This window comes from Oncorhynchus clarkii, chromosome 22 (genome assembly GCF_045791955.1).
Source record: "Oncorhynchus clarkii lewisi isolate Uvic-CL-2024 chromosome 22, UVic_Ocla_1.0, whole genome shotgun sequence".
In the NCBI taxonomy this organism is placed as follows: Eukaryota; Metazoa; Chordata; class Actinopteri; order Salmoniformes; family Salmonidae; genus Oncorhynchus; species Oncorhynchus clarkii.
Window position 1 is genome coordinate 37,557,255 of NC_092168.1, and position 24,028 is coordinate 37,581,282.

General features: G+C 41.9%; 1 protein-coding gene across 31 annotated transcripts in view; it reads left to right on the forward strand.

The window, feature by feature from the left end:
• LOC139380850 (nebulin-like) overlaps nucleotides 1-24,028 on the forward strand; it is a 95,611-nt gene that overhangs the window by 16,403 nt on the left and 55,180 nt on the right. For all 31 annotated transcript variants that reach the window (XR_011628474.1, XM_071123952.1, XM_071123951.1 and 28 more), the window contains 46 exons: nucleotides 6-107; nucleotides 1,891-1,998; nucleotides 2,574-2,678; nucleotides 3,140-3,238; nucleotides 4,164-4,268; nucleotides 4,564-4,671; nucleotides 4,799-4,912; nucleotides 5,206-5,403; nucleotides 5,618-5,725; nucleotides 5,951-6,049; nucleotides 6,298-6,402; nucleotides 6,638-6,745; nucleotides 7,735-8,046; nucleotides 8,957-9,163; nucleotides 9,346-9,450; nucleotides 11,793-11,900; nucleotides 12,036-12,347; nucleotides 12,501-12,707; nucleotides 12,813-12,917; nucleotides 13,136-13,243; nucleotides 15,314-15,625; nucleotides 15,731-15,937; nucleotides 16,055-16,159; nucleotides 16,323-16,430; nucleotides 16,636-16,947; nucleotides 17,122-17,328; nucleotides 17,446-17,550; nucleotides 17,643-17,750; nucleotides 17,837-18,148; nucleotides 18,236-18,439; nucleotides 18,639-18,743; nucleotides 18,935-19,042; nucleotides 19,175-19,486; nucleotides 19,574-19,777; nucleotides 19,977-20,081; nucleotides 20,268-20,375; nucleotides 20,508-20,819; nucleotides 20,907-21,110; nucleotides 21,310-21,414; nucleotides 21,606-21,713; nucleotides 21,846-22,157; nucleotides 22,245-22,448; nucleotides 22,648-22,752; nucleotides 22,869-22,976; nucleotides 23,083-23,394; nucleotides 23,548-23,751. Coding sequence is in view for 30 of the 31 variants with exons in the window: in XM_071123952.1 (XP_070980053.1) it covers nucleotides 6-107; nucleotides 1,891-1,998; nucleotides 2,574-2,678; nucleotides 3,140-3,238; nucleotides 4,164-4,268; nucleotides 4,564-4,671; nucleotides 4,799-4,912; nucleotides 5,206-5,403; nucleotides 5,618-5,725; nucleotides 5,951-6,049; nucleotides 6,298-6,402; nucleotides 6,638-6,745; nucleotides 7,735-8,046; nucleotides 8,957-9,163; nucleotides 9,346-9,450; nucleotides 11,793-11,900; nucleotides 12,036-12,347; nucleotides 12,501-12,707; nucleotides 12,813-12,917; nucleotides 13,136-13,243; nucleotides 15,314-15,625; nucleotides 15,731-15,937; nucleotides 16,055-16,159; nucleotides 16,323-16,430; nucleotides 16,636-16,947; nucleotides 17,122-17,328; nucleotides 17,446-17,550; nucleotides 17,643-17,750; nucleotides 17,837-18,148; nucleotides 18,236-18,439; nucleotides 18,639-18,743; nucleotides 18,935-19,042; nucleotides 19,175-19,486; nucleotides 19,574-19,777; nucleotides 19,977-20,081; nucleotides 20,268-20,375; nucleotides 20,508-20,819; nucleotides 20,907-21,110; nucleotides 21,310-21,414; nucleotides 21,606-21,713; nucleotides 21,846-22,157; nucleotides 22,245-22,448; nucleotides 22,648-22,752; nucleotides 22,869-22,976; nucleotides 23,083-23,394; nucleotides 23,548-23,751 (7,719 nt within the window). In the remaining variant the exon portion in view is untranslated. The remainder of the gene's footprint in view (nucleotides 1-5; nucleotides 108-1,890; nucleotides 1,999-2,573; nucleotides 2,679-3,139; nucleotides 3,239-4,163; nucleotides 4,269-4,563; nucleotides 4,672-4,798; nucleotides 4,913-5,205; nucleotides 5,404-5,617; nucleotides 5,726-5,950; nucleotides 6,050-6,297; nucleotides 6,403-6,637; nucleotides 6,746-7,734; nucleotides 8,047-8,956; nucleotides 9,164-9,345; nucleotides 9,451-11,792; nucleotides 11,901-12,035; nucleotides 12,348-12,500; nucleotides 12,708-12,812; nucleotides 12,918-13,135; nucleotides 13,244-15,313; nucleotides 15,626-15,730; nucleotides 15,938-16,054; nucleotides 16,160-16,322; nucleotides 16,431-16,635; nucleotides 16,948-17,121; nucleotides 17,329-17,445; nucleotides 17,551-17,642; nucleotides 17,751-17,836; nucleotides 18,149-18,235; nucleotides 18,440-18,638; nucleotides 18,744-18,934; nucleotides 19,043-19,174; nucleotides 19,487-19,573; nucleotides 19,778-19,976; nucleotides 20,082-20,267; nucleotides 20,376-20,507; nucleotides 20,820-20,906; nucleotides 21,111-21,309; nucleotides 21,415-21,605; nucleotides 21,714-21,845; nucleotides 22,158-22,244; nucleotides 22,449-22,647; nucleotides 22,753-22,868; nucleotides 22,977-23,082; nucleotides 23,395-23,547; nucleotides 23,752-24,028) is intronic.

Consider the following 24,028-nt stretch of genomic DNA (forward strand, 5'->3'; position numbering starts at 1 on the left):
TGCAGAAAGTCTACAAGGCCAGCTATGAGAAATCGAGGGGGTCAAGTATCAACTACTGTGACACGCCCAAGTTCAAGATGGACTCTGTTGTACAACAGTTCAGTGACGTGAGTGTTCAACAAATCATTGTACCGTAAGAATGGCAGCAACAAGCTTAACTGAACTTTCAAAGTGGATTTCCTTTATTCATTGTACAGTTGAAGTCGGAAGTTTACATACACTTAGGTTGGAGTCATTAAAACTTGTTTTTCAACCACTCCACACATTTCTTGTTAACAAACTGTAGTTTTGGCAAGTCGGTTAGGACATCTACTTTGTGCATGACACAAGTCATTTTTCCAACAATTGTTTACAGACAAATTATTTCACTTATAATTCACTGTATCACAATTCCAGTGGGTCAGAAGTTTACATACACTAAGTTGACTGTGCCTTTATCACAGCTTGGAAAATTCCAGAAAATTATGTCATGGCTTTAGAAGCTTCTGATAGGCTAATTGACATCATTTGAGTCATTTGGAGGTGTACCTGTGGATGTATTTCAAGGCCTACCTTCAAACTCAGTGCCTCTGCTTGACATCACAGTAAAATCAAAAGAAATCAGCCAAAAGACCGCAGAAAAAGATTGTAGACCTCCACAAGTCTGGTTCATCCATGGGAGAAATTCTCAAACACCTGAATGTACCACGTTCATCTGTACAAACAATAGTACGCAAGTATAAACACCATGGGACCACGCAGCTGTCATACTGCTCAGGAAGGAGACGCGTTCTGTCTCCTTGAGATGAACGTACTTTGGTGCGAAAAGTGCAAATCAATCCCAGAACAACAGCAAAGGACCTTGTGAAGATGCTGGAGGAAATAGGTACAGAAGTATCTATATCCACAGTAAAACTGTCCTATATCGACATAACCTGAAAGGCCGCTCAGTAAGGAAGAAGCCACTGCTCCAAAACCGCAATAAAAAAGCCAGACTATGGTTTGCAACTGCACATGGGGACAAAGATCGTACTTTTTGGAGAAATGTCCTCTGGTCTGATGAAACAAAAATAGAACTGATTGGCCATAATGACCATCGTCTGTTTGGAGGAAAAAGGGGGAGGCTTTCAAGCCGAAGAATACCATCCCAACCGTGAAGCACGGGGGTGAAAGCATCATGTTGTGGGGGTGCTTTGCTGCAGGAGGGACTGGTGCACTTCACAAAATAGATGGCATCATGAGGGAGGAAAATTATGTGGATATATTGAAGCAACATCTCAAGACGTCAGTCAGGAAGTTAAAGCTTGGTCACAAATGGGTCTTCCAAATGGACAATGACCCAAAGCATAATTCCAAAGTTGTGGCAAAATGGCTTAAGGACAACAGGGTCAAGGTATTGGAGTGGCCATCACAAAGCCCCGACCTCTTTCCCATAGAAAATTTGTGGGCAGAACTGAAAAAGCGTGTGCGAGAAAGGCCTACAAACCTGACTCAGTTACACCAGCTCTGTCAGGAGGAATGTTCCAAAATTCACCCAACTTATTGTGGGAAGCTTGTGGAAGGCTACCCGAAATGTTTGACCCAAGTTAAACAATTTAAAGGCAATGCTACCAAATACTAATTGAGTGTATGTAAACTTCTGACCCCCTGGGAATGTGATGAAAGAAATACAAGCTGAAATAAATCATTCTCTCTACTCTTATTCTGACATTTCACATTCTTAAAATAAAGTGGTAATCCTAACTGACCTAAGACAGGGAATGTTTACTAAGAATAAATGTCAGGAATTGTGAAAACTGAGTTTAAATGTATTTGGCTAAGGTGTATGTAAATGTCCGACTTCAACTGTATTGTTTGAGGCAAATGGATCTTACATGGATTCATGTGTACTTCTTCCGTCCCCCCTCACAGGCACATTATAAAGACAAGTATGAGAACGAGGTGAAGGGCCACTATATTGGCAGCTATGAGGATATCTACACACAGCACTGCAAGAAAATGGAGGAGATCAAGAGCGAAGTAAGTAGTGGTTTTGTCTTGTTTTCTCCTCTATTATATGGTTAAGAGTAAAACATTGGTTTTGTCTTGTTTTCTCCTCTATTATATGGTTAAGAGTAAAACATTGGTTTTGTCTTGTTTTCTCCTCTATTATATGGTTAAGAGTAAAACATTGGTTTTGTCTTGTTTTCTCCTCTATTATATGGATAAGAGTAAAACATTGGTTTTGTCTTGTTTTCTCCTCTATTATATGGATAAGAGTAAAACATTGGTTTTGTCTTGTTTTCTCCTCTATTATATGGTTAAGAGTAAAACATTGGTTTTGTCTTGTTTTCTCCTCTATTATATGGTTAAGAGTAAAACATTGGTTTTGTCTTGTTTTCTCCTCTATTATATGGTTAAGAGTAAAACATTGGTTTTGTCTTGTTTTCTCCTCTATTATATGGATAAGAGTAAAACATTGGTTTTGTCTTGTTTTCTCCTCTGTTAAGGGAATAGGGTGTCATTTGGGATCCATGCATTGTATTTTTACTGTACCACAGGTCAGTTCACTCTGAATGATTAGAAAGTAACAGTCTTTTCTTTTGTCTTTTCAGCAAAACTACAAAGCTGATTATGAGGACATCAAGACAAGATGTTTCTATCCTCAAACCATGTCACCAGAATATGAAGCTCATAAGAAAGTTGCCCAGTGTAAAGATGTAAGGAAATGGTGGAAACTAGAACCAGTCAGTTGCAGTATGATGAGCATGGACAAGACCTTTCCATTGAACATTAGATTGACAGAATTATTTGATTTTGGTTAACATTGTCTTCATTTTGTTCTTGGTATTGATATGATATATTTAAGCAATAATGCACGAGGGGGTGAGGTATATGGCCAATATACCATGGCCAAGGGCTGTTCTTATGCACAATGCAACACAGAGTTCCTGGATACAGCCCTTAGCAGTGATATATTGGTCATATACCACAAACACCTGAGGTGCTTTATTGCTATGATAAACTACTTACCAACATATTTAGAGCAGTAAAATGAACCGTTTTGTCATACATGTGGTATACGGTCTGATATACCATGGCTGTCAGTTAATCAGCATTCAGGGCTCGAACCATCCAGTTTATGAATGACATCTTTCATGTGCGTTGTTTCATTTTGCAGAAAGTGTACCGGCAACATCCGGGTACGGTGAAGTTTACGCAAGTGACAGACTCGCCTGTTCAAGTGCAAGCTGCCATCAACGCCAAACAGCTGAGTGACGTATGTATTCAACTTTTACTACAGACCAGACGATTATTACGTTCAATATTAACTAGTTACGCTATAGAATTACAATTACATCTGTCTGTCTAGCTTAGAAAATAGGTATTTTGACCTCAGTGGGACAACCTGTTAAAAATATGTGACATCATTTTGTTAGAGTTTATGAACAAATGCTGGAAAAGAGATGTCGGTTGAGTTGTTGCCATGACACTAAAGGTTCTTGATAGCTGTTGCTTGAAAATGTGCTCATTCATCTACACAGCACTTTTTGTGTTTGTTTATTTAACCTTTATTTAACTGGGCAAGTCAGTTAAGAACACATTCTTATTTACAATGACGGCCTACCCCGGCCAAACCCTAACCCGGACAACGCTGGATCAATTGTGCTCCGCTCTATGGGACTCCCAATCACGTCCAGTTGTGATACAGCCTGGATTCGAAACAAGGTGTCTGTAGTGACACCTCCAGCATTGCCAAGTCGCAGTTGTAAATGAGAACTTGTTCTCAACTGGCCTACCTGGTTAAATAAAGGTGAAATTAAAAATAAATAAAAAACTGAGATGCTGTGCCTTAGACCACTGCGCCACTCTGGAGCCCCACATAACCCAGCTGTCTTCCTGCAAACGCCATGGAAACCAGAGAGCCCTATCTCTCTCTCTGTAGTATTAATAGCAACATGCATTCAGTCTGATGAAAATAACCCCTAGTCTCATGAGAGGAGGGGGGGCTGACAGTTGAGACAACTCTTGGCTTCCTACTCCTCACAGACAGGCAGCACTGCCCTCTAGTGGTGTGAAACAACCCCGGTAGTACTCATCTTGTTCACAAGGAGTCCCTATAGCTCTACTCAGCTCTATGCACATTTTACCTGACTGTGCTGTATTTTCATGTGTTTTCATGTGGTTCTTCCTCTGTTTTCCAGCTCAACTATCACGCAGCGTATGAGTTGGATAAGTTTAAGTGTGCCCTGCCCCCAGACTACCCCTTCTTCCTCCAGTCCAGAGCCAATGCATATAACCTTAGTGATGTAAGTGCAATTCTGTTGATGATAATGTAGGTCATGTTCTGTTGGTGATTATGTAGAAAAATGTATTTTTGTGATAATGTTCTGTTGATGATACTGCAGATAATGTTCTGTTGATGATACTGTAGATAATGTTTTTAATTGAATTTGTTATAAGATGATTAGAAAATTCTGTGCTTGTATTGACATAATTTCACAGTCATTACATTCGGTTATTGTTGACCCTCCTTGGATAAACCCTCCTGATCTTTAATTGTATGATACTAATATCCTAAATGTATTTATTCCCTCTGTGCAGAGTTGTTATAGGCATGAGTGGGAGAACGTGAAAGCCAAGCAGTTCGAGGTCAAGGGTGATGCTATCTCGATCCTTGCAGCCCGTGCCCACACAAACATAGCGAGTGATGTGAGTAGGCATGCACTGAAAGTAACATCTACACATACATGCAATGTTATTGTTCATACTGATCAATGCTGACTGTTTCCTTTTGTATCCTGTGTAGTAATGGCCTTGACATGCTCTTTGCCCTCAGGTCAAATACAAGAAGGAATTTGAGAAGAACAAGGGAAAGATGGTGGGAGCCCTCAGCATCCATGACGACCCCAAGATGCTACACTCCATGCACGTGGCCAAAATCCAGAGTGATGTAAGTCATTTTCCTTCCCAAGGACTACAGATTAGACTACAAATGAGCTGTCTATCATAATCTGGAACATTTCCAAAATGTTAGTTAAAGTACATTGTCCCTGTCAAATAAACCTAATAAAGTAAATTCCACTGAGTTTTGGTATAAAAGAAAGATGAGGTCTGTGTCTGTCAGTGTGAAAGGGCTATTAGGGCTCACTGTGACTCATCTCACCTTTATATTAAGTAAACACTTTTTTGCCATGGAGAGAATGTCGTGCCTCACCTTATAATTCTCTCAAACTCTCTCCACAGCGCGAGTACAAGAAGAACTATGAGAAGACAAAAACCAAGTATATCACCACGCTGGACATGATGTCGAACACCCTGGCCAAGAAGTCCCAGGGTATCGCCAGCATGGCCGGCTATAGAACCATCCACAACCGCTACCTCCTTCCTCATGACGCCATGTCGCTGGACCTGGCCAAGAAGGCCAACATCATCCAGAGTGACGTAAGATTGATCTGATGGATTGATCAAATTGATTGGTTGATTGGTCTATTAGATTAATTGATTTGTTTATTAATGTGTTCATTAATTGATTGGTTTGGTTTTATCCTAGTAAACATCTGGGGAAAAGGTTATAATAGCATTGCAGCATTATACACAGTGTAAATATAATGAAAGTTATTCTCACACTACTTTATGACTCCTTCCTTCACTACAGAATGAATACCATTCAGACTACAACAACTCCACCAAGGGCTCTGGTTGGGTCGCCTTCGGCTCCATGGAAGTGGAGAAGGCCAAGAAAGCTGGAGATATCCTCAATGAGGTAGCTACCACTACATGATCTAGTTTAATATACCGGTCTAGTTGTCATAATGCAGTAAATACAAAGGAAGCCGTACTCACCAGAGCTCTCACAATAGAAACAGCATTAGTGGTAATATATTTTTAATTGTGTGAAGTCTTTTCTCGCCTTGACAATTTAAAAACACATGAAAATTGGTTTAATCTGCTTCGACATAATATTTGTACCCTTGATCCTCCACTTCAGAGAAAGTACCGTCAGCACCCAGACACTGTCCCCTTCACCTCCATCGCTGATCACCCCGTCATGATGCAGGCCCAGGTCAACCAGATAATGAGGAGTGATGTGAGTTTTATTGCATGATAGTATGGACATTGTGATCTGTCTTCATTCCCAAACACAGATTCATCTCAGTGCTGGATGAAAAAGCTATTTCAACTGAGCTTCTGTGTCGAGTAAACTGGGTAATTCATGAAGGTTGCGTGCTGTATTCAACTTAGTTTTTATATCAGTAATTCATTTCTGTGGATGGAAAACCTATTTTAGGGTTTGTGTAGCTACTAATTTTAATGAGTATTCTTCTTCCCTTGCAGCTTCACTACAAGAAGGGTCTTGAGGAGATCCACCAGAAGTACTCGCTGCCCCATAATGACCCCCAGTTCCTTCAGGCCAAATGCAACGCCTACAACATCAGCAAGGTACTGTTGACCAAGACCAGAGCCCTTGGTGGAGTTGCCTTATATTCATATTTAATTTAATAAATTATCAAATGTATTATCGTGTTATCGTCGCCTGCCCACTACTCTACAGTGTTTAGACATCTTTCCTCTCAATGATGCTGTGCCTTCTTGGGTGTACGCTACATGCATTTACTGTGTTATATTAGTGTCTCATGGAAATAGTGTATTCATTTACCGTATTGGTTTATTTCAGAACTACTACAAGCAGAGCTGGGAGGAAACCATTGCAAAGGGCTACGACATGAGGCCTGATGCTATCTCTGTCATCCATGCTAAGCACGGCAGACACATTGCCAGTGATGTAAGTACACAATAAATTGCCAGGACAACATCAAATCAAATTTAATTTGTTTGGTCGCATACACATATTTAGCAGATATTTAGCGAAATGTTTGTGTTCCTAGCTCCAACAGCGCAGTAATATCTAACAATACAGAACAATACACACACATTTTAAAAGTAAAATAATAGAATAAAAAAATATAGAAATATTAGGATGAGCAATGTCCGAAGTATAATTATATATATATATATATATACAGTACTAGTCAACAGTTTGGACACACCTACTCATTCAAGGGTTTTTCTTTATTTTACTATTTTCTACAATGTAGAACTATGAAATAACACATATGGAATCATGTAGTAACCAAAAAGTGTTAAACAAATCAAAATATATTTTATATTTGAATTTCTTCAAATTAGCCACCCTTTGCCTTGATGAAAGCTTTGCACACTCTTGGCATTCTCTCAACCAGCTTCATGAGGTAGTCACCTGGAATTTAAATTAACAGTGGTGCCTTGTTCAAAGTTAATTTGGGGAATTTCTTTCCTTCTTAATGCATTTAGGACAATCACTTATGTTGTGACAAGGTACAGTAGGGGTGGTATATACAGAAATTAGCCCAATTTGGTAAAATACCAAGTTCATATTATGGCAAGAGCAGCTCAAATAAGCAAAGAGAAGCGACAGTCCATCAATACTTTAAGACATGAAGATCAGTCAATCTGGAACATTTCAAGAAATTATATACTGTACATATGAAGTGGGTAAAACAGTATGTAAATATGATTTCAACTGTGACCAGCGTTCCATTATTAAAGTGGCCAGTGTTCCGTGACTATGTACATAGGGCAGCAGCCTCTACGGTGCATGGTAGAGTAACCAGGTGGTCACACTCTTTTAAGTTCAGGGTAGGGTACTGGGTGGGGGCTATACAGTATGTAGTCCACATATAGGCTACGTTGAATAGTGTCACATCTGATTATTATTTTACTTCTTCCTTTCAGATCCAGTACAAGAAAGACTATGTGAAGGGAAAGGGCAAACAAATCGGCTGCCGCACTCTTCAGGATGACCCCTTACTGGTGCACTACATGGAGGTGGCCAGGTTGCAGAGTGACAAGAACTACAAGAAGGACTACCACAAGTCCAAGCTGAAGTTCCACTCTCCAGTTGACATGATGAGTGTTGTACATGCCAAGCACGCCTCCACAGTGCAGACCTTTGCTGGCTACAGGAAGATCCAGCACCACTACAGTCTTCTGCCTGGGGCCATGAACCTTGAGCTGGCTCGCACCATGAACACCAATGCCAGTGATGTAAGTAGTTTGACTCCTACACAGGGAAAGAACAAAGGGATTTCCCGCACTGGCCTGAAGGGCTAGTAGACTGTGATTTTCTACCAGCACAGGTTATATTCTACTAGCCCCAGGTTCATTCTACTAGCCCCGGTGACATTCTACTAGCCCCGGTTACATTCTGCTAGCCCCGGTGACATTCTACTATCCCCAGTGACATTCTACTAGCCCCGGTTATATTCTACTATCCCCGGTGGCATTCTACTAGCCCCTGTGACATTCTACTAGCCCCAGTGACATTCTACTAGCCCCGGTGGCATTTTACTAGCCCACATTCTACTAGCTCAGGTGATATTCTACTAGCCCAGGTGATATTCTACTAGCCCAGGTGATATTCTACTAGCCAAGGTGACATTCTACTAGCCCAGGTGACATTCTACTATCCCCAGTGACATTCTACTAGCCCCGGTTATATTCTACTATCCCCGGTGGCATTCTACTAGCCCCTGTGACATTCTACTAGCCCCAGTGACATTCTACTAGCCCCGGTGGCATTCTACTAGCCCAGGTGATATTCTACTAGCCCAGGTGATATTCTACTAGCCCAGGTGACATTCTACTAGCCCAGGTGATATTCTACTAGCCCAGGTGATATTCTACTAGCCCAGGTGACATTCTACTAGCCCAGGTGATATTCTACTAGCCCAGGTGATATTCTACTAGCCCAGGTGATATTCTACTACTAATCTGTGCCATGCTGTATTTGAAAATACAACATTTCACTTGCCTGGTGGGCTAGTTGGGCACATTTTCTACTAGCCTGATTTGAAAAAAACTTCAACTTGTAAGTTGTAATGCTGCATCTTTGGTTTTTACAGTCGTGGCAATTTGCAGCATTTCTCACATGGTTTCTTCCCCTTGCCGGATGCAGGTGAACTACAAAGCGGATTGGGAGAACTCTGTGAAGGGAACTGGCTGGATCCCCATCGGATCCATTCCTGTGGAGCTAGCCAAGCAGGCCGGGGCTGTTCTGGATGAGCACAAGTACAGGCAGCACCCTGAAAACTTTAAATTCACCAGCAAGATGGACGGCATGAATATGGAGCTGTGCAAGCATAACCAAAAGATCATGAATGTTGTGAGTAGTACTTACTTACTAGAAAGGCCACCAATCAGATATCTAGTTGTCCATTGAATTGAATTTGTCTATTTAATGTGTTTTTTTTAAATGTCTTTTTTGTGTTGCACCAAATTGAATTGAACTGATCTGAACAAAACTGCTGATTGAATATATGGTGTTATGATATTATTTTTTTGCAGCAAGAATATAAAGCCAGTGGAGAGAAGTTCCTGCATACTTACAATCTCCCTGCAGATGCACCAGAGTTTATGCAAGCCAAACACAATGCTGTCAACATCAGCAAGGTTGGTTAAATGTTGATCACTGTCCATATTATTATACAACTATGCTATTATACACATTCAATACCCATATATATTAATTATCCATGCCATGTGCCTGTATTACTATATAGTTGGTTATATGATGAATGATCACAGAACTGTTAGCCATTTTTGTAATTCTATCAGTAACTTACTATTTAAACTGAATACAGTAGATTACCATAAAATGCACAGTAAAATACTGTAAATGTGTTTTACAGTATTAAATATGGTGCATTGTGGGAAAATGTCGTGGGCGGGGAAAGAGTCTCTGTTAATGAACATATTTTAAAGCGTCCCATGCAAGAGCCTATATTTGTTGCATCTGTGAGTGAGAATGCTGTACCTCCACAGAATACGGTAATATACTGTATTTTAGGACTTCTGCAAACCTTGTCCTGAAACTCGACAGTAACTTACTGGCCAATTGCTGCCAGTAATTTACTGTAATTCACAATACAGTACCATCTGACATTTCTGGAGTGCCAGAAACCTTTGGAACTCTATTGGGTGCAAGGTATTGTTGTTTCTCACTCATATTTTGAGGCGTGTTTTGTAAGAGGCTTTATTTTTTTGTACCCGTTAGTGAGAGTGCTGTAACAATTTAAGTTACATGTGGTAGTAATTCCCTAACCATTAAATGTATATAGGGAACAGATCACGGTGGTAGGGGGTCTTAAACCTTTTAATGGTTGAATATTTACCCATGTCCAATTGATCTGTTTTGCCCTGTAATCACGGCCAGTTGGGAAGCCTTTGTTTAGGCCTCTAGTAATGCAGATGACATAACATACCTAGTACTCATTAATATGCTGTAATATGGAAATGCCTACGGCCAACCAGCTTGCTCTAATTGTCAACGGGTGTATTAGAGGCGAAGTCAGGTGCAGGAGAGTAGAGTGATGTAAACACACGCACTTTTATTTTAGTTCCAAAAACGAGAGCACTACATAAATCAAATGTTCTCAAAACACTGAACATAACAAAAGTAAAGCGCATAATAAAACACCACAATAACATGAAACAATTGCACACAAAACATGATGGGAAACAGAGGGTTAAATACAAGTAGATTGATTGGGGAAATGAAAACCAGGTGTGTATGGAAACGAGACAAGACAAACGGAAATAGGAAAAATGGAGCGGCGATGGCTAGAAAGCTGGTGACATTGACCGCCGAACACCGCCCGAACAAGGAGAGGAGCCGACTTCGGAGAAAGTCGTGGCTGTACCCCCCCCCCCCCCCCCCCCCCCCCCTTGACGCGCGGTTCCAGCCGACACCAGCCTCGAGGACGACCCGGAGGACAAGGCGCAGGGCGATCCAGCCGGCGACGGGGAAACTCCCGCAGCAGTTCAGGATCCAAAACATCTGCAACCGGAACCCAGCACCTCTCCTCCGGCCCGTACCCCTTCCACTCCATGAGGTACAGAAGCCTCGAATCCAGGATGGAATGAACGATGTAGGCCGGGGGCCCTTCGATGTCCAAAGGGGGCGGAGGAACCTCCCGCACCTCAGATTCCTGGAGCGGACCAGCCACCACCGGCCTGAGGAGAGACACATGGAACGAGGGGTTAATACGATAATCAGAGGGAAGCTGTAATCTGTAACATACCTTGTTCACCCTCCTCAGGACTTTAAAACCACAAACCACGGACCCAGCTTCCGGCAGGGCAGGCGGAGGGGCAGGTTACGGGTCGATAGCGGTGCGAACACCGGGGTCTCACTGCGGTGCCGGTCCGCGCTGGCTTTCTGGCGACGCGCGGCTCGCTGGAGATGGACGCGGGCGGCCTCCTATGTCTCCTCTGCGCGCCTAAACCAGTCGTCCACCGCAGGAGTCTCGGTCTGACCCTGATGCCATGGTGCCAGAACCGGCTGATAACACAATACACACTGAAAGGGGGAGAGGTTAGTGGAGGAGTGGCGAAGCGAGTTCTGTGCCATCTCGGCCCTAACCCTAGACACTGTCGTTCGTGAAAACCCCAGGAGGATGGCTGTTTCTGAGATATTGGAACTGACGCGCCTGGCACCAACGATCATACCACGCTCAAAGTCGCTTAGGTCACTCGTTTTTCCCATTATAACGTTAAATCAAACAGTAACTAAATGCCTGTCTGCCTGCTTTATCTAGCAAGCCACGGCCATCTGACTCACTGTCTGTAGGAGCGAACGATTTTCGTGTCCTGGGTGGTGTACCTAATAAACTTGCTACTTTGAATGCTTTTAAATACACTTAATATACACATATTCATTGACCATTTTGCATTAATTGAAATGTGCTCATGACTGTAAGGATTGTGTTTATTTCTCGTTTTCCTCATCACAGAACTATTACACATATGCTCACCGTCAAGACATTCTCAAAGGACATCAGGTGAAGGCAGATGCCATCCCCATCCTCGCTGCCAGGGCCTGCACTAATATTGCCAGCAATGTACGTATGAATTGGAAGGAAGTGGAAGAATTGGAAGGAATTGGAAATCTGTATTTGGGTTTATTGGTCATAATTGACCATAATCATGACATGTTATTCGTGGTACCTACATTCATCATTGTATTTCCTGTACAGTACAAGTATAAGCTGGCGTACGAGAAGGGAAGAGGCAAGCATGTCGGCTTCCGCAATGTTAAGGACGACCCCTTGCTGGTGCACTACATGGAGGTGGCTAAAATGCAGAGTGAGCAGAACTACAAGAAAGACTACCACAAGTCAAAGCTGAAGTATCACTCTCCAGTTGACATGATGAGTCTTGTGCATGCTAAGCACGCCTCCGCAGCACAGACCTTTGCTGGCTACAGGAAGAGCCTTCACAACTACACTCTTCTCCCTGAGGCTATGCCTATTCAGCTGGCTCACACCATGATGGAGATCCAGAGCAACGTGAGTTCATTTCAATACCTGATACCTGCCCTGATATCTGTCCTGTCCTGATACCTGTCCTGATACCTTCCTGTCCTGTCCTGATACCTACCCTGATATCTGTTCTTAATACCTGTTGTGATACATTTCCTGTTTCCCTGTGTGTCTCTACAGAACGCCTACAAGTCCGACTACAACAACATGTACAAGGGTTCTGGCTGGGTTCCTATTGGCTCTATGCAGGTAGAGTTGGCTAAGACAGCCATGGCAGCCCGAGATGAGCAAGGCTACCGTGTGCACCCCAGCACCCTGAAGTTCACCAGTCTGACTGGCCAGATGAGCATGGCCCTTGCCATGACCAACACCAAGCTACTTGATGATGTAAGAAAAAACAACTTTGTTTATCGTTTATTAGGATCAAATGTGAGTATTTATTCCCTAATATGGATGTTGAATGTGATTACCTGGTTCTGTCTCTCTTTGAAGGCTTCATACAGAGCATCTGGTGAGAAGTTCAAGCACACCTACAACCTGCCTGCAGACAGCCCCCAGTTCATCCAGGCCAAGTGCAACGCTCAGACCATGAGCGAGGTCAGTACACACACACACTCACACAACCACACAAGCACACGCACACACACAGACACATACATGCACTCACACACACATACATACACTCACACAAAAACACACACACAAACACACAAACACACACACACAGACTCAATTTCTCTTGCATTTTAAAGATGTGCAAGTACAAGTTTTGCGATGTTTGACTGTGTTTGACTGGTTTCTTTGTTTCCTTCTAGTCTCACTACAAGCACAAGTGGGTGGAAGATATTGCCAAAGGATACGACATGAAGCCAGATGCTATCTCTGTCATCCATGCTAAGCACGGCAGACATATTGCCAGTGATGTAAGGACACAATAAACCCTTTTTTCTAAAGTGTTCTACCTGGATTTCACCTATCAGATTAAACACATAGAAATAGAATGAATACAACGGACGAATCATCAATGTTATTATTTGAACCTTTATTTAACTAGGCAAATCAATTCAAAACAAAGTCTTATTTACAATGACAGCCTAAAAAGGCAAAAGGCATCTTGTGGTGACCGGTGTTTGGATAAAAAAAATAGGAATGTAGGACAAAACACACATCAAGCATTCTTCTTACCGAACCACATGGCCTTTGTTTTAGAGGTGTTCAGAACAAGGATAAGGGCAGAGAAAGTTTGTTGGACACTAAGAAAGCTTTGTTGTAGAGTGTTTACCAAAGAATCAGAGGAAGTGCTAGCTAAGTATAATACTGTATCATCTACATATAAATGGATGAGAGAGCTTCCTACTGCCTGAACTATGTTGTTGATGTAAATTGAGAAGAGCGTGGTGCCTAGGATGGAGCCTTGGGGTACTCCCTTGGTGACAGGTAGTGGCTGTGACAGCAGATGTTCTAACTTTACACACTGCAGCGAGAGGTAGTGAGAGAGGTAGTTAGCAAACCAGGCCTAAGACCCCTCAGAGATACCAATACTCCTTAGCCGACCCACAAGTATGGAATGGTCTACTGTATCAAAAGCTTTGGCCAAGTCAATAAAATAGCAGCACAACATTGCTTAGAATCAAGAGCAGTGGTGACATTCTTCAGGACCTTTAAGGTTGCAGTAACACATCCATAACCTAAGTGGAAATCAGATTTCATACCAGAGAGAACACTATAGACATCAAGAAAGCCAGTCAGTTGATTATTGACACATTTTTCCAAAAAATGTTATTAACAGGGCCAGATATTGGCGTGTAACAGTTAGGATCAGCTTGATCTCCCCCTTTAAATATTGGACGTACCGTGGCTGCCTTCCAGGCACTGGGAACCTCCCCAGAGAGGTTTTACCTTTATTTAACTAGGCAAGTCAGTTAAGAACAAATTCTTATTTTCAATGACCGGAATTGAAAATAAGAATATGTTCTTCACTGACTTGCCTAGTTAAATAAAGGTAAAATATATATTTTTTTAAATGACGGCCTAGGAACAGTGGGTTAACTGCCTGTTCAGTGTGCAAAACAACAGATTTGTACCTTGTCAGCTCAGGGATTTGAACTTGCAACCTTTCGGTTACTAGTCCAACGCTCTAACCAGTAGGCTACCCTGCCGCCCCTTAAAGAAGAAAGGATCTAAACCATCTTACCCAGATGTTTTTTGTGGGTCAAGTTTAAGGAGCTCCTTTAGCACCTAGAAGGAGTAGAAGGACTGGGAGATGAGGATGGGCAAGGAGGCATGGCTGAGTCAAATAGGAATCCTGACTTAATGAAATGGTGATTAAAGAGCTCAGCCATACGCTCCTTGTCAGTAACAACCACATCATCAACATTAACGGACATGGGCAGCTATGAAGAGGAGGGTTTACATTTACGTTATAGTAATTTAGCAGACGCTCCTATCCATAGCGACTTACAGTAGTGAGTGCATACATTTTCATACTCGTCTCTAGGTCTTATTCTCCAGATCTTTGATCTTTCACCGTTTTCCAGAACTTCTTGGGGTTAGACCCACAGAGAGAGAACTGCTTCTTAAAGTAACTAACTTCGGCCTTCTGGAAAGCCTGAGATCACTTATTTTTAATTTGCCTGAACGAGAGCCAGTCAGCCTGACTATTTGAGTGCCAAGTCTTTTGCCAAATGATGTTCTTGATGTGGAGTAACTCTGCCAGATCACGGTCGAACCAGGGGCTGAACCTGTTTTTAATTATAATTTTCTTTATGGGGGAGTGCTTGTTAACAATACCTCTGACTTGAATAGGGATTCCTGTTCTATTCATTGTATTTATATGCATTTAATCCTATCCGCTAGGCAAAATCCAGATAGATCACTTTTGAAAAACTGGGCCCAGGAGGACAGAAAGAGCTATACAGTATGTAGTCCACAACAGTGTTGCTACGTCCAATAGTGTCGGATTGTCTGATTATTATTTTACTTCTTCCTTTCAGATCCAGTACAAGAAAGACTATGTGAAGGGAAAGGGCAAACAAATCGGCTGCCGCACTCTTCAGGATGACCCCTTACTGGTGCACTACATGGAGGTGGCCAGGTTGCAGAGTGACAAGAACTACAAGAAGGACTACCACAAGTCCAAGCTGAAGTTCCACTCTCCAGTTGACATGATGAGTGTTGAACACGCTAAGCACGCCTCCACAGTGCAGACCTTTGCTGGCTACAGGAAGATCCAACACCACTACACTCTTACCGCTGACTCCATGAACCTTGCGTTGGCTCGCACCATGAATGCCAGTTCCAGTGACGTGAGTACCGTTCATGTGACTTCGGCCTAGTGCTAGGAGTGTTTTCTGTTAACACGCTTGTGGGTGTCAAATACTTCATTCATTTGTGTTTGGTTCATTCCCCAGTTTGAGTACAAGTCTGACTGGAACAACTCTGTGAGAGGAACAGGATGGATTCCTATTGGCTCATTGCCGGTGGAACTTGCAAAGGTTGGCGGGGACATCCAGAGTGAACAAAAGTACCGAACACACCCCTCTAAATTCCAGTTCAAGAAGCTGATGGACTCTATGGACATTGTCCTGGCCACTAACAACAACAAGATCATGAACAAGGTACACTATAAACCATAACGCCATATTTGAAATTAAAAACACATAGTTTGAAATGTGATGTTTTCTCATTTGTCCTAATGTTATAATTGACTTGTGTTTGTACCAATGACATTGCAGCAAGAATACACCAAACAATGGCACAATGACAAGCTCACAGTCCATGTGATGCCAGATGCCCCTGAAATTGTCCTGGCAAAGGCAAATGCTATCAACATGAGTCAGGTAAGGCTACCTTTTTCAAACATGTAGGTTACCCTCAAAATATTCCTCTTTGTAATGCATCATGCTTTTGCAATATAACTTTGAAATATCTCTTGGAATTTGAATTATTTAGCAAATGTTATTTTTGGTCATATTTTAATAGATTGTTTCTCCTCCGTTCCAGAAAATCTACAAAGCAGGCCTGGCGAAGATGTATAAGAAGGGTTACGACCTGAAGGTTGATGCCATCGCCATTCAGGCTGCTAAGCAGGGCACCAAAATCGCCAGTGACGTGAGTGACTCAGACCAGCAATAAAAGGCTGCTTTAAAACCATTTTACAATCTGCTCCAACCTCTGTATGTATGCATGTGTATCGGAGGCGTTGGGATAAAGCAGAAGTAGAATTTCCATTGGACCTTGTATACTATAAAGTAATCTTCATCAAAGCTAAATATTCGTCCTGTGAATAATAAACTGTTGTTGTTTATTTACACAGTACAAGTACAAGCTGAGTCACCGGATGAATAGGGGAAAACAAGTGGGCTGCCGCACTCTTCAGGACGACCCCTTACTGGTGCACTACATGGAGGTGGCCAGGTTGCAGAGTGACAAGAACTACAAGAAGGACTACCACAAGTCCAAGCTGAAGTTCCACTCTCCAGTTGACATGATGAGTGTTGTACATGCCAAGCACGCCTCCACAGTGCAGACCTTTGCTGGCTACAGGAAGATCCAACACCACTACACTGTGCTTGCTGATGCCATGAACGTGGAGTTGGCTAAGCAGATGCAGACGATCGCCAGTGATGTAAGTACTATTTGACTCATAATACTATAAAAACAAACAGAACAACAAAACATGTTTTTATATACAATACATTTTTTCTCTCATAATTATTGAACCATTCCCAGATTCTGAGCTGTTAAGACACATCTGAATCTGTGAGAAAAGTTTGGTTATGTTATCGCCTTTTTACTGCAGAATTTGTACAAAAGTGACTATGAGACAAGCGTCAAAGGCACAGGATGGATTCCCATTGGTTCTCTGGATGTAGAGAGATCCAAAACAGCTGGCCTGATTGGCAGTGAGAAACTGTACCGCCAACACCCCAGCAGCTTTAAGTTTACCAAGGACATGCACTCCATGGACGTCATTCTGGCCAATGCTAACAATGCAATCATGAACAAGGTATCTACTGTATCTACTGAATGTCTATGCACATATGTGAACTGTATATATTATAATGTATACAATACAAATACATGGTAATACATCAAAACAACAAGAAGTATATCTGTCTTATAGCAAACGTACGTTGACGCCTGGAATAAGGATAAGACCTCTGTCCACATCATGCCAGACTCAATGGAGGTGGTGTTGGCCAGAGCCAACAAGATCATCTGCAGTGCTGTGAGTCATACCTTCCACACCTCATTGTAGTGTTCATTTAGGCTGCATTGTCCTAATTCATTCCAAACGTGTTTTTTATTCCTCCTGTACAGTCACTATATAAGCTTGCCAATGAACAGGACAAGAAGAAGGGTTATGACCTGCGCAATGATGCTATTGCAATCCTGGCAGCCAAACAGGGCACATCCATTGCTAGCGATGTAAGTGAAAAGCTGTCTATTGAATAAATGGTGTGTGAACTTCAGCATTTGAATGACACCTAACTATCTCAATTTAATTTATTTAGTTCAAATACAGGGCTGGCTACCGTAAGCAGGTTGGCCACCACATTGGAGCCCGCTGTGTCGAGGAAGACCCTCTGCTCATGCTGGCTATTAACTCAGCCAAGATTGCCAGTGATGCTCTGTACAAGAAGGACTTCCACCAGTCCAAGACCAAGTTCCATCTCCCATTGGACATGATGGCCTTTGAGTTGGCCAAGAAGAACCAGATCCAGGTCAACCATGCCAAATATGTAACTCGACTGCACAACTGGACCTGTCTGCCAGACTCCACTGATGTTGTCCATGCCAGACATGTCTATGACATAGCGAGTGATGTAAGTATGAATTAACTAGATCATGTTTTTCCAGTGTAACTTTCTTTATTCCATCCATTTTCACCATTGTGGTATTGTTGTGTCTAGGCTGTGTATAAGGCTGAACTAAAGAGCCTGCAAGGCATCGGATGGGTTCCCATCGGCTCACTTGATGTTGAGAAGGCAAAGAAAGCCGCCGATGTCCTGAGTGAGAAGCTGTATCGTCAGCACCCAAGCAACTTCAAGTTCACCAGCTCAGTTCAAGACATTGGAATGGTTTTGGCTAAACAAAATAATGATAATGCCAACAAGGTATTTGACTAACCGGTATATCTTTATTCATCATTTGCCTTTGAATGTTTCTCCTGGTAGATTATATTCAAATAATGATTCCATCGTTTAGAACCTGCTTTAAGGTAATCTGATCTCCCCTACTTTGGATTATAATCCAGCCATTTATATGAATAGGCACTTCACGCTGTTAGTTTGAACTTGAAACGTATTATTGCAGCAAGCTTACACTAAGGCCTGGGAGAAGGACAAGACCAAGAACCACATTATGCCAGATGCAATGGACATTGTTTTGGCCAATGCAAACAAGTCCAACTACAGTTGGGTAAGTAACTGATTGCACAAAGGTAACCTTCTTGATGAATGTAAACATTTGTAAAAAATAAATCAATAAAAACAACATTGTTTTTGTTTAGTTTTTCATGTAAAGTGTGTTGTGATTTTGTTAAATGCACTTTAAATGATTTGTGATTTGATTTTAAATACCCATGTCTATGGATTGTTTTTCTCATACAGAACCAATACAGGAAAGCAATGGTAGAGGATAAGAAGAAGGGCTATGATTTGCGCAATGATGCCATTGCTGTCATCGCAGCCAAGCACGGCAGGGACATTATCAGTGATGTAAGTTCATTGAACATCTATCCATCATAAGCGATTCCGTTTCTTTACGATTTCATTACACAATATATCAAATGTACATCTGTAAAATAAAAACAATCCTCAACACTGCCATTTCATATTTGCCTTCTGTAGCACAAGTACAAGACTGGCTACCGTAAGCAGATTGGTCACCACATTGGAGCCCGCTGTGTCGAGGAAGACCCTCTGCTCATGCTGGCTATTAACTCAGCCAAGATTGCCAGTGATGCTCTGTACAAGAAGGACTTCCACCAGTCCAAGACCAAGTTCCATCTCCCATTGGACATGTTGGCCTTTGAGTTGGCCAAGAAGAACCAGATCCAGGTCAACCATGCCAAATATGTAACTCGACTGCACAACTGGACCTGTCTGCCAGACTCCACAGATGTTGTCCATGCCAGACATGTCTATGACATAGCGAGTGATGTAAGTATGAATTAACTAGATCATGTTTTTCCAGTGTAACTGTCTTTATTCCATCCATTTTGACCATTGTGGTATTATTGTGTCTAGGCTGTGTATAAGGCTGAACTAAAGAGCCTGCAAGGTATCGGATGGGTTCCCATCGGCTCACTTGATGTTGAGAAGGCAAAGAAAGCCGCCGATGTCCTGAGTGAGAAGCTGTATCGTCAGCACCCAAGCAACTTCAAGTTCACCAGCTCAGTTCAAGACATTGGAATGGTTTTGGCTAAACAAAATAATGATAATGCCAACAAGGTATTTGACTAACTGGTATATCTTTATTCATCATTTGCCTTTGAATGTTTCTCCTGGTAGATTATATTAAAATAATGATTCCATCGTTTAGAACCTGCTTTAAGGTCATCTGATCTCCCCTACTTTGGATTATATTTCAGCCATTTATATGAATAGGCACTTCACGCTGTTAGTTTGAACTTGAAACTCATTATTGCAGCAAGCTTACACTAAGGCCTGGGAGAAGGACAAGACCAAGAACCACATTATGCCAGATGCGATGGACATTGTTTTGGCCAATGCAAACAAGTCCAACTACAGTTGGGTAAGTAACTGATTGCACAAAGGTAACCTTCTTGATGAATGTAAACATTTGTAAAAATAAAATAAAAATGTATTGTTTTTGTTTAGTTTTTCATGTAAAGTGTGTTGTGATTTTGTTAAATGCACTTTAAATGATTTGTGATTTGATTTTAAATACCCATGTCTATGGATTGTTTTTCTCATACAGAACCAATACAGGAAAGCAATGATAGAGGATAAGAAGAAGGGCTATGATTTGCGCAATGATGCCATTGCTGTCATCGCAGCCAAGCACGGCAGGGAAATTATCAGTGATGTAAGTTCATTGAACATCTATCCATCATAAGCGATTCCGTTTCTTTACGATTTCATTACACAATATATCAAATGTACATCTGTAAAATAAAAACAATCCTCGACACTGCCATTTCATATTTGCCTTCTGTAGCACAAGTACAAGACTGGCTACCGTAAGCAGATTGGCCACCACATTGGAGCCCGCTGTGTCGAGGAAGACCCTCTGCTCATGCTGGCTATTAACTCAGCCAAGATTGCCAGTGATGCTCTGTACAAGAAGGACTTCCACCAGTCCAAGACCAAGTTCCATCTCCCATTGGACATGATGGCCTTTGAGTTGGCCAAGAAGAACCAGATCCAGGTCAACCATGCCAAATATGTAACTCACCTGCACAACTGGACCTGTCTGCCAGACTCCACTGATGTTGTCCATGCCAGACACGTCTATGACATAGCGAGTGATGTAAGTATGAATTAACTAGATCATGTTTTTCCAGTGTAACTGTCTTTATTCCATCCATTTTGACCATTGTGGTATTGTTGTGTCTAGGCTGTGTATAAGGCTGAACTAAAGAGCCTGCAAGGCATCGGATGGGTTCCCATCGGCTCACTTGACGTTGAGAAGGCAAAGAAAGCCGCCGATGTCCTGAGTGAGAAGCTGTATCGTCAGCACCCAAGCAACTTCAAGTTCACCAGCTCAGTTCAAGACATTGGAATGGTTTTGGCTAAACAAAATAATGATAATGCCAACAAGGTATTTGACTAACCGGTATATCTTTATTCATCATTTGCCTTTGAATGTTTCTCCTGGTAGATTATATTCAAATAATGATTCCATCGTTTAGAACCTGCTTTAAGGTCATCTGATCTCCCCTACTTTGGATTATATTTCAGCCATTTATATGAATAGGCACTTCACGCTGTTAGTTTGAACTTGAAACGTATTATTGCAGCAAGCTTACACTGAGGCCTGGGAGAAGGACAAGACCAAGAACCACATTATGCCAGATGCGATGGACATTGTTTTGGCCAATGCAAACAAGTCCAACTACAGTTGGGTAAGTAACTGATTGCACAAAGGTAACCTTCTTGATGAATGTAAACATTTGTAAAAAATAAATCAATAAAAACAACATTGTTTTTGTTTAGTTTTTCATGTTAAGTGTGTTGTGATTTTGTTAAATGCACTTTAAATGATTTGTGATTTGATTTTAAATACCCATGTCTATGGATTGTTTTTCTCATACAGAACCAATACAGGAAAGCAATGATAGAGGATAAGAAGAAGGGCTATGATTTGCGCAATGATGCCATTGCTGTCATTGCAGCCAAGCACGGCAGGGAAATTATCAGTGATGTAAGTTCATTGAACATCTATCCATCATAAGCGATTTCATTTCTTTACTATTTCATTACACAATATATCAAATGTACATCTGTAAAATAAAAACAATCCTCAACACTGCCATTTCATATTTGCCTTCTGTAGCACAAGTACAAGACTGGCTACCGTAAGCAGATTGGCCACCACATTGGAGCCCGCTGTGTCGAGGAAGACCCTCTGCTCATGCTGGCTATTAACTCAGCCAAGATTGCCAGTGATGCTCTGTACAAGAAGGACTTCCACCAGTCCAAGACCAAGTTCCACCTCCCAGTGGACATGATGGCCTTTGAGTTGGCCAAGAAGAACCAGATCCAGGTCAACCATGCCAAATATGTTACTCGACTGCACAACTGGACCTGTCTTCCAGACTCCACAGATGTTGTCCATGCCAGACATGTCTATGACATAGCGAGTGATGTAAGTATGAATTAACTAGATCATGTTTTTCCAGTGTAACTGTCTTTATTCCATCCATTTTGACCATTGTGGTATTGTTGTGTCTAGGCTGTGTATAAGGCTGAACTAAAGGACCTGCAAGGTATCGGATGGGTTCCCATCGGCTCACTTGACGTTGAGAAGGCAAAGAAAGCCGCCGATGTCCTGAGTGAGAAGCTGTATCGTCAGCATCCAAGCAACTTCAAGTTCACCAGCTCAGTTCAAGACATTGGAATGGTTTTGGCTAAACAAAATAATGATAATGCCAACAAGGTATTTGACTAACTGGTATATCTTTATTCATCATTTGCCTTTGAATGTTTCTCCTGGTAGATTATATTCAAATAATGATTCCATCGTTTAGAACCTGCTTTAAGGTCATCTGATCTCCCCTACTTTGGATTATATTTCAGCCATTTATATGAATAGGCACTTCACGCTGTTAGTTTGAACTTGAAACTCATTATTGCAGCAAGCTTACACTGAGGCCTGGGAGAAGGACAAGACCAAGAACCACATTATGCCAGATGCGATGGACATTGTTTTGGCCAATGCAAACAAGTCCAACTACAGTTGGGTAAGTAACTGATAGCACAAAGGTAACCATCTTGATGAATGCAAACATTCGAAACTAAAACTTATTGTGGAGATATACAATAACATCTATGGATGTTTATTTTCTTCTTCATGCAGAACCAATACAGGAAAGCAATGGTAGAGGATAAGAAGAAGGGCTATGATTTGCGCAATGATGCCATTGCTGTCATCGCAGCAAAGCACGGCAGGGAAATTATCAGTGATGTAAGTACTTATTTTGTTTTCACAAAGGAATTAACTATATCAATACTGTGTTTACCTTTACTTTACTGAAATCCCCACTACATGCAACCTTTTTGGTTCGGTGTAGCACAAGTACAAGTCAGGCTACCGCAAGCAAATTGGCCACCACATTGGAGCCCGCTGCGTCGAGGATGACCCTCTGCTCGTGCTGGCTCTGAACTCAGCCAAGATTGCCAGTGATGCTCTGTACAAGAAGGACTTCCACCAGTCCAAGACCAAGTTCCATCTCCCATTGGACATGATGGCCTTTGAGTTGTGCAAGAAGAACCAGATCCAAGTCAACAACTTCAACTACAGAACTCACCTGCACAACTGGACCTGTCTGCCAGACTCCACTGATGTTGTCCATGCCAGGCATGTCTATGACATAGCAAGTGAGGTATGTTTCAAAAGTTCTGTATTTTCAATTCCAAGACCTCTTTCCTGTTAAATTTGTTATCATATTGTTAATGAGACATCCAGGACTGGTTCAAACCCAGTGATAAAAGGTTTGAGATGGCAACAAGTAATGGGAGTATGCTATCCCTCTTAGGCGGTGTACAGGGCTGACATGAAGTGGCTCAGGGGAATTGGATGGGTACCCATTGGCTCACTTGATGTGGAAAAAGCCAAGAAGGCCGGCGAGATCTTGAGTGAGAAGAAATACCGCCAGCACCCCAGCACTCTGGACTTCAAAAGCCCACTGGACGGCATGGATATCGTTCTGGCCAAACATAACGGCCAGATCATGAACAAGGTAAACTTATTCCAGCTAACGACGCAGTTTCCTGTTACACCAGAATTCAATACAATAACATACATTTTTTTATGGAGCTGCTGAAATAACAAGGTCCACCTCAACATCAAGCCTGATACCCTATCTAATAAATAGATAATTACACTGAACAAAATATAAATGCAACATGTCAAGTGTTGGTCCCATGTTCACTAGCAGAAATGTTCTTTTCACACAAAACCTTATTTCTCTCAAATGTTGTGCCCATATTTGTTTACATCCCTGTTAGTGAGCATTT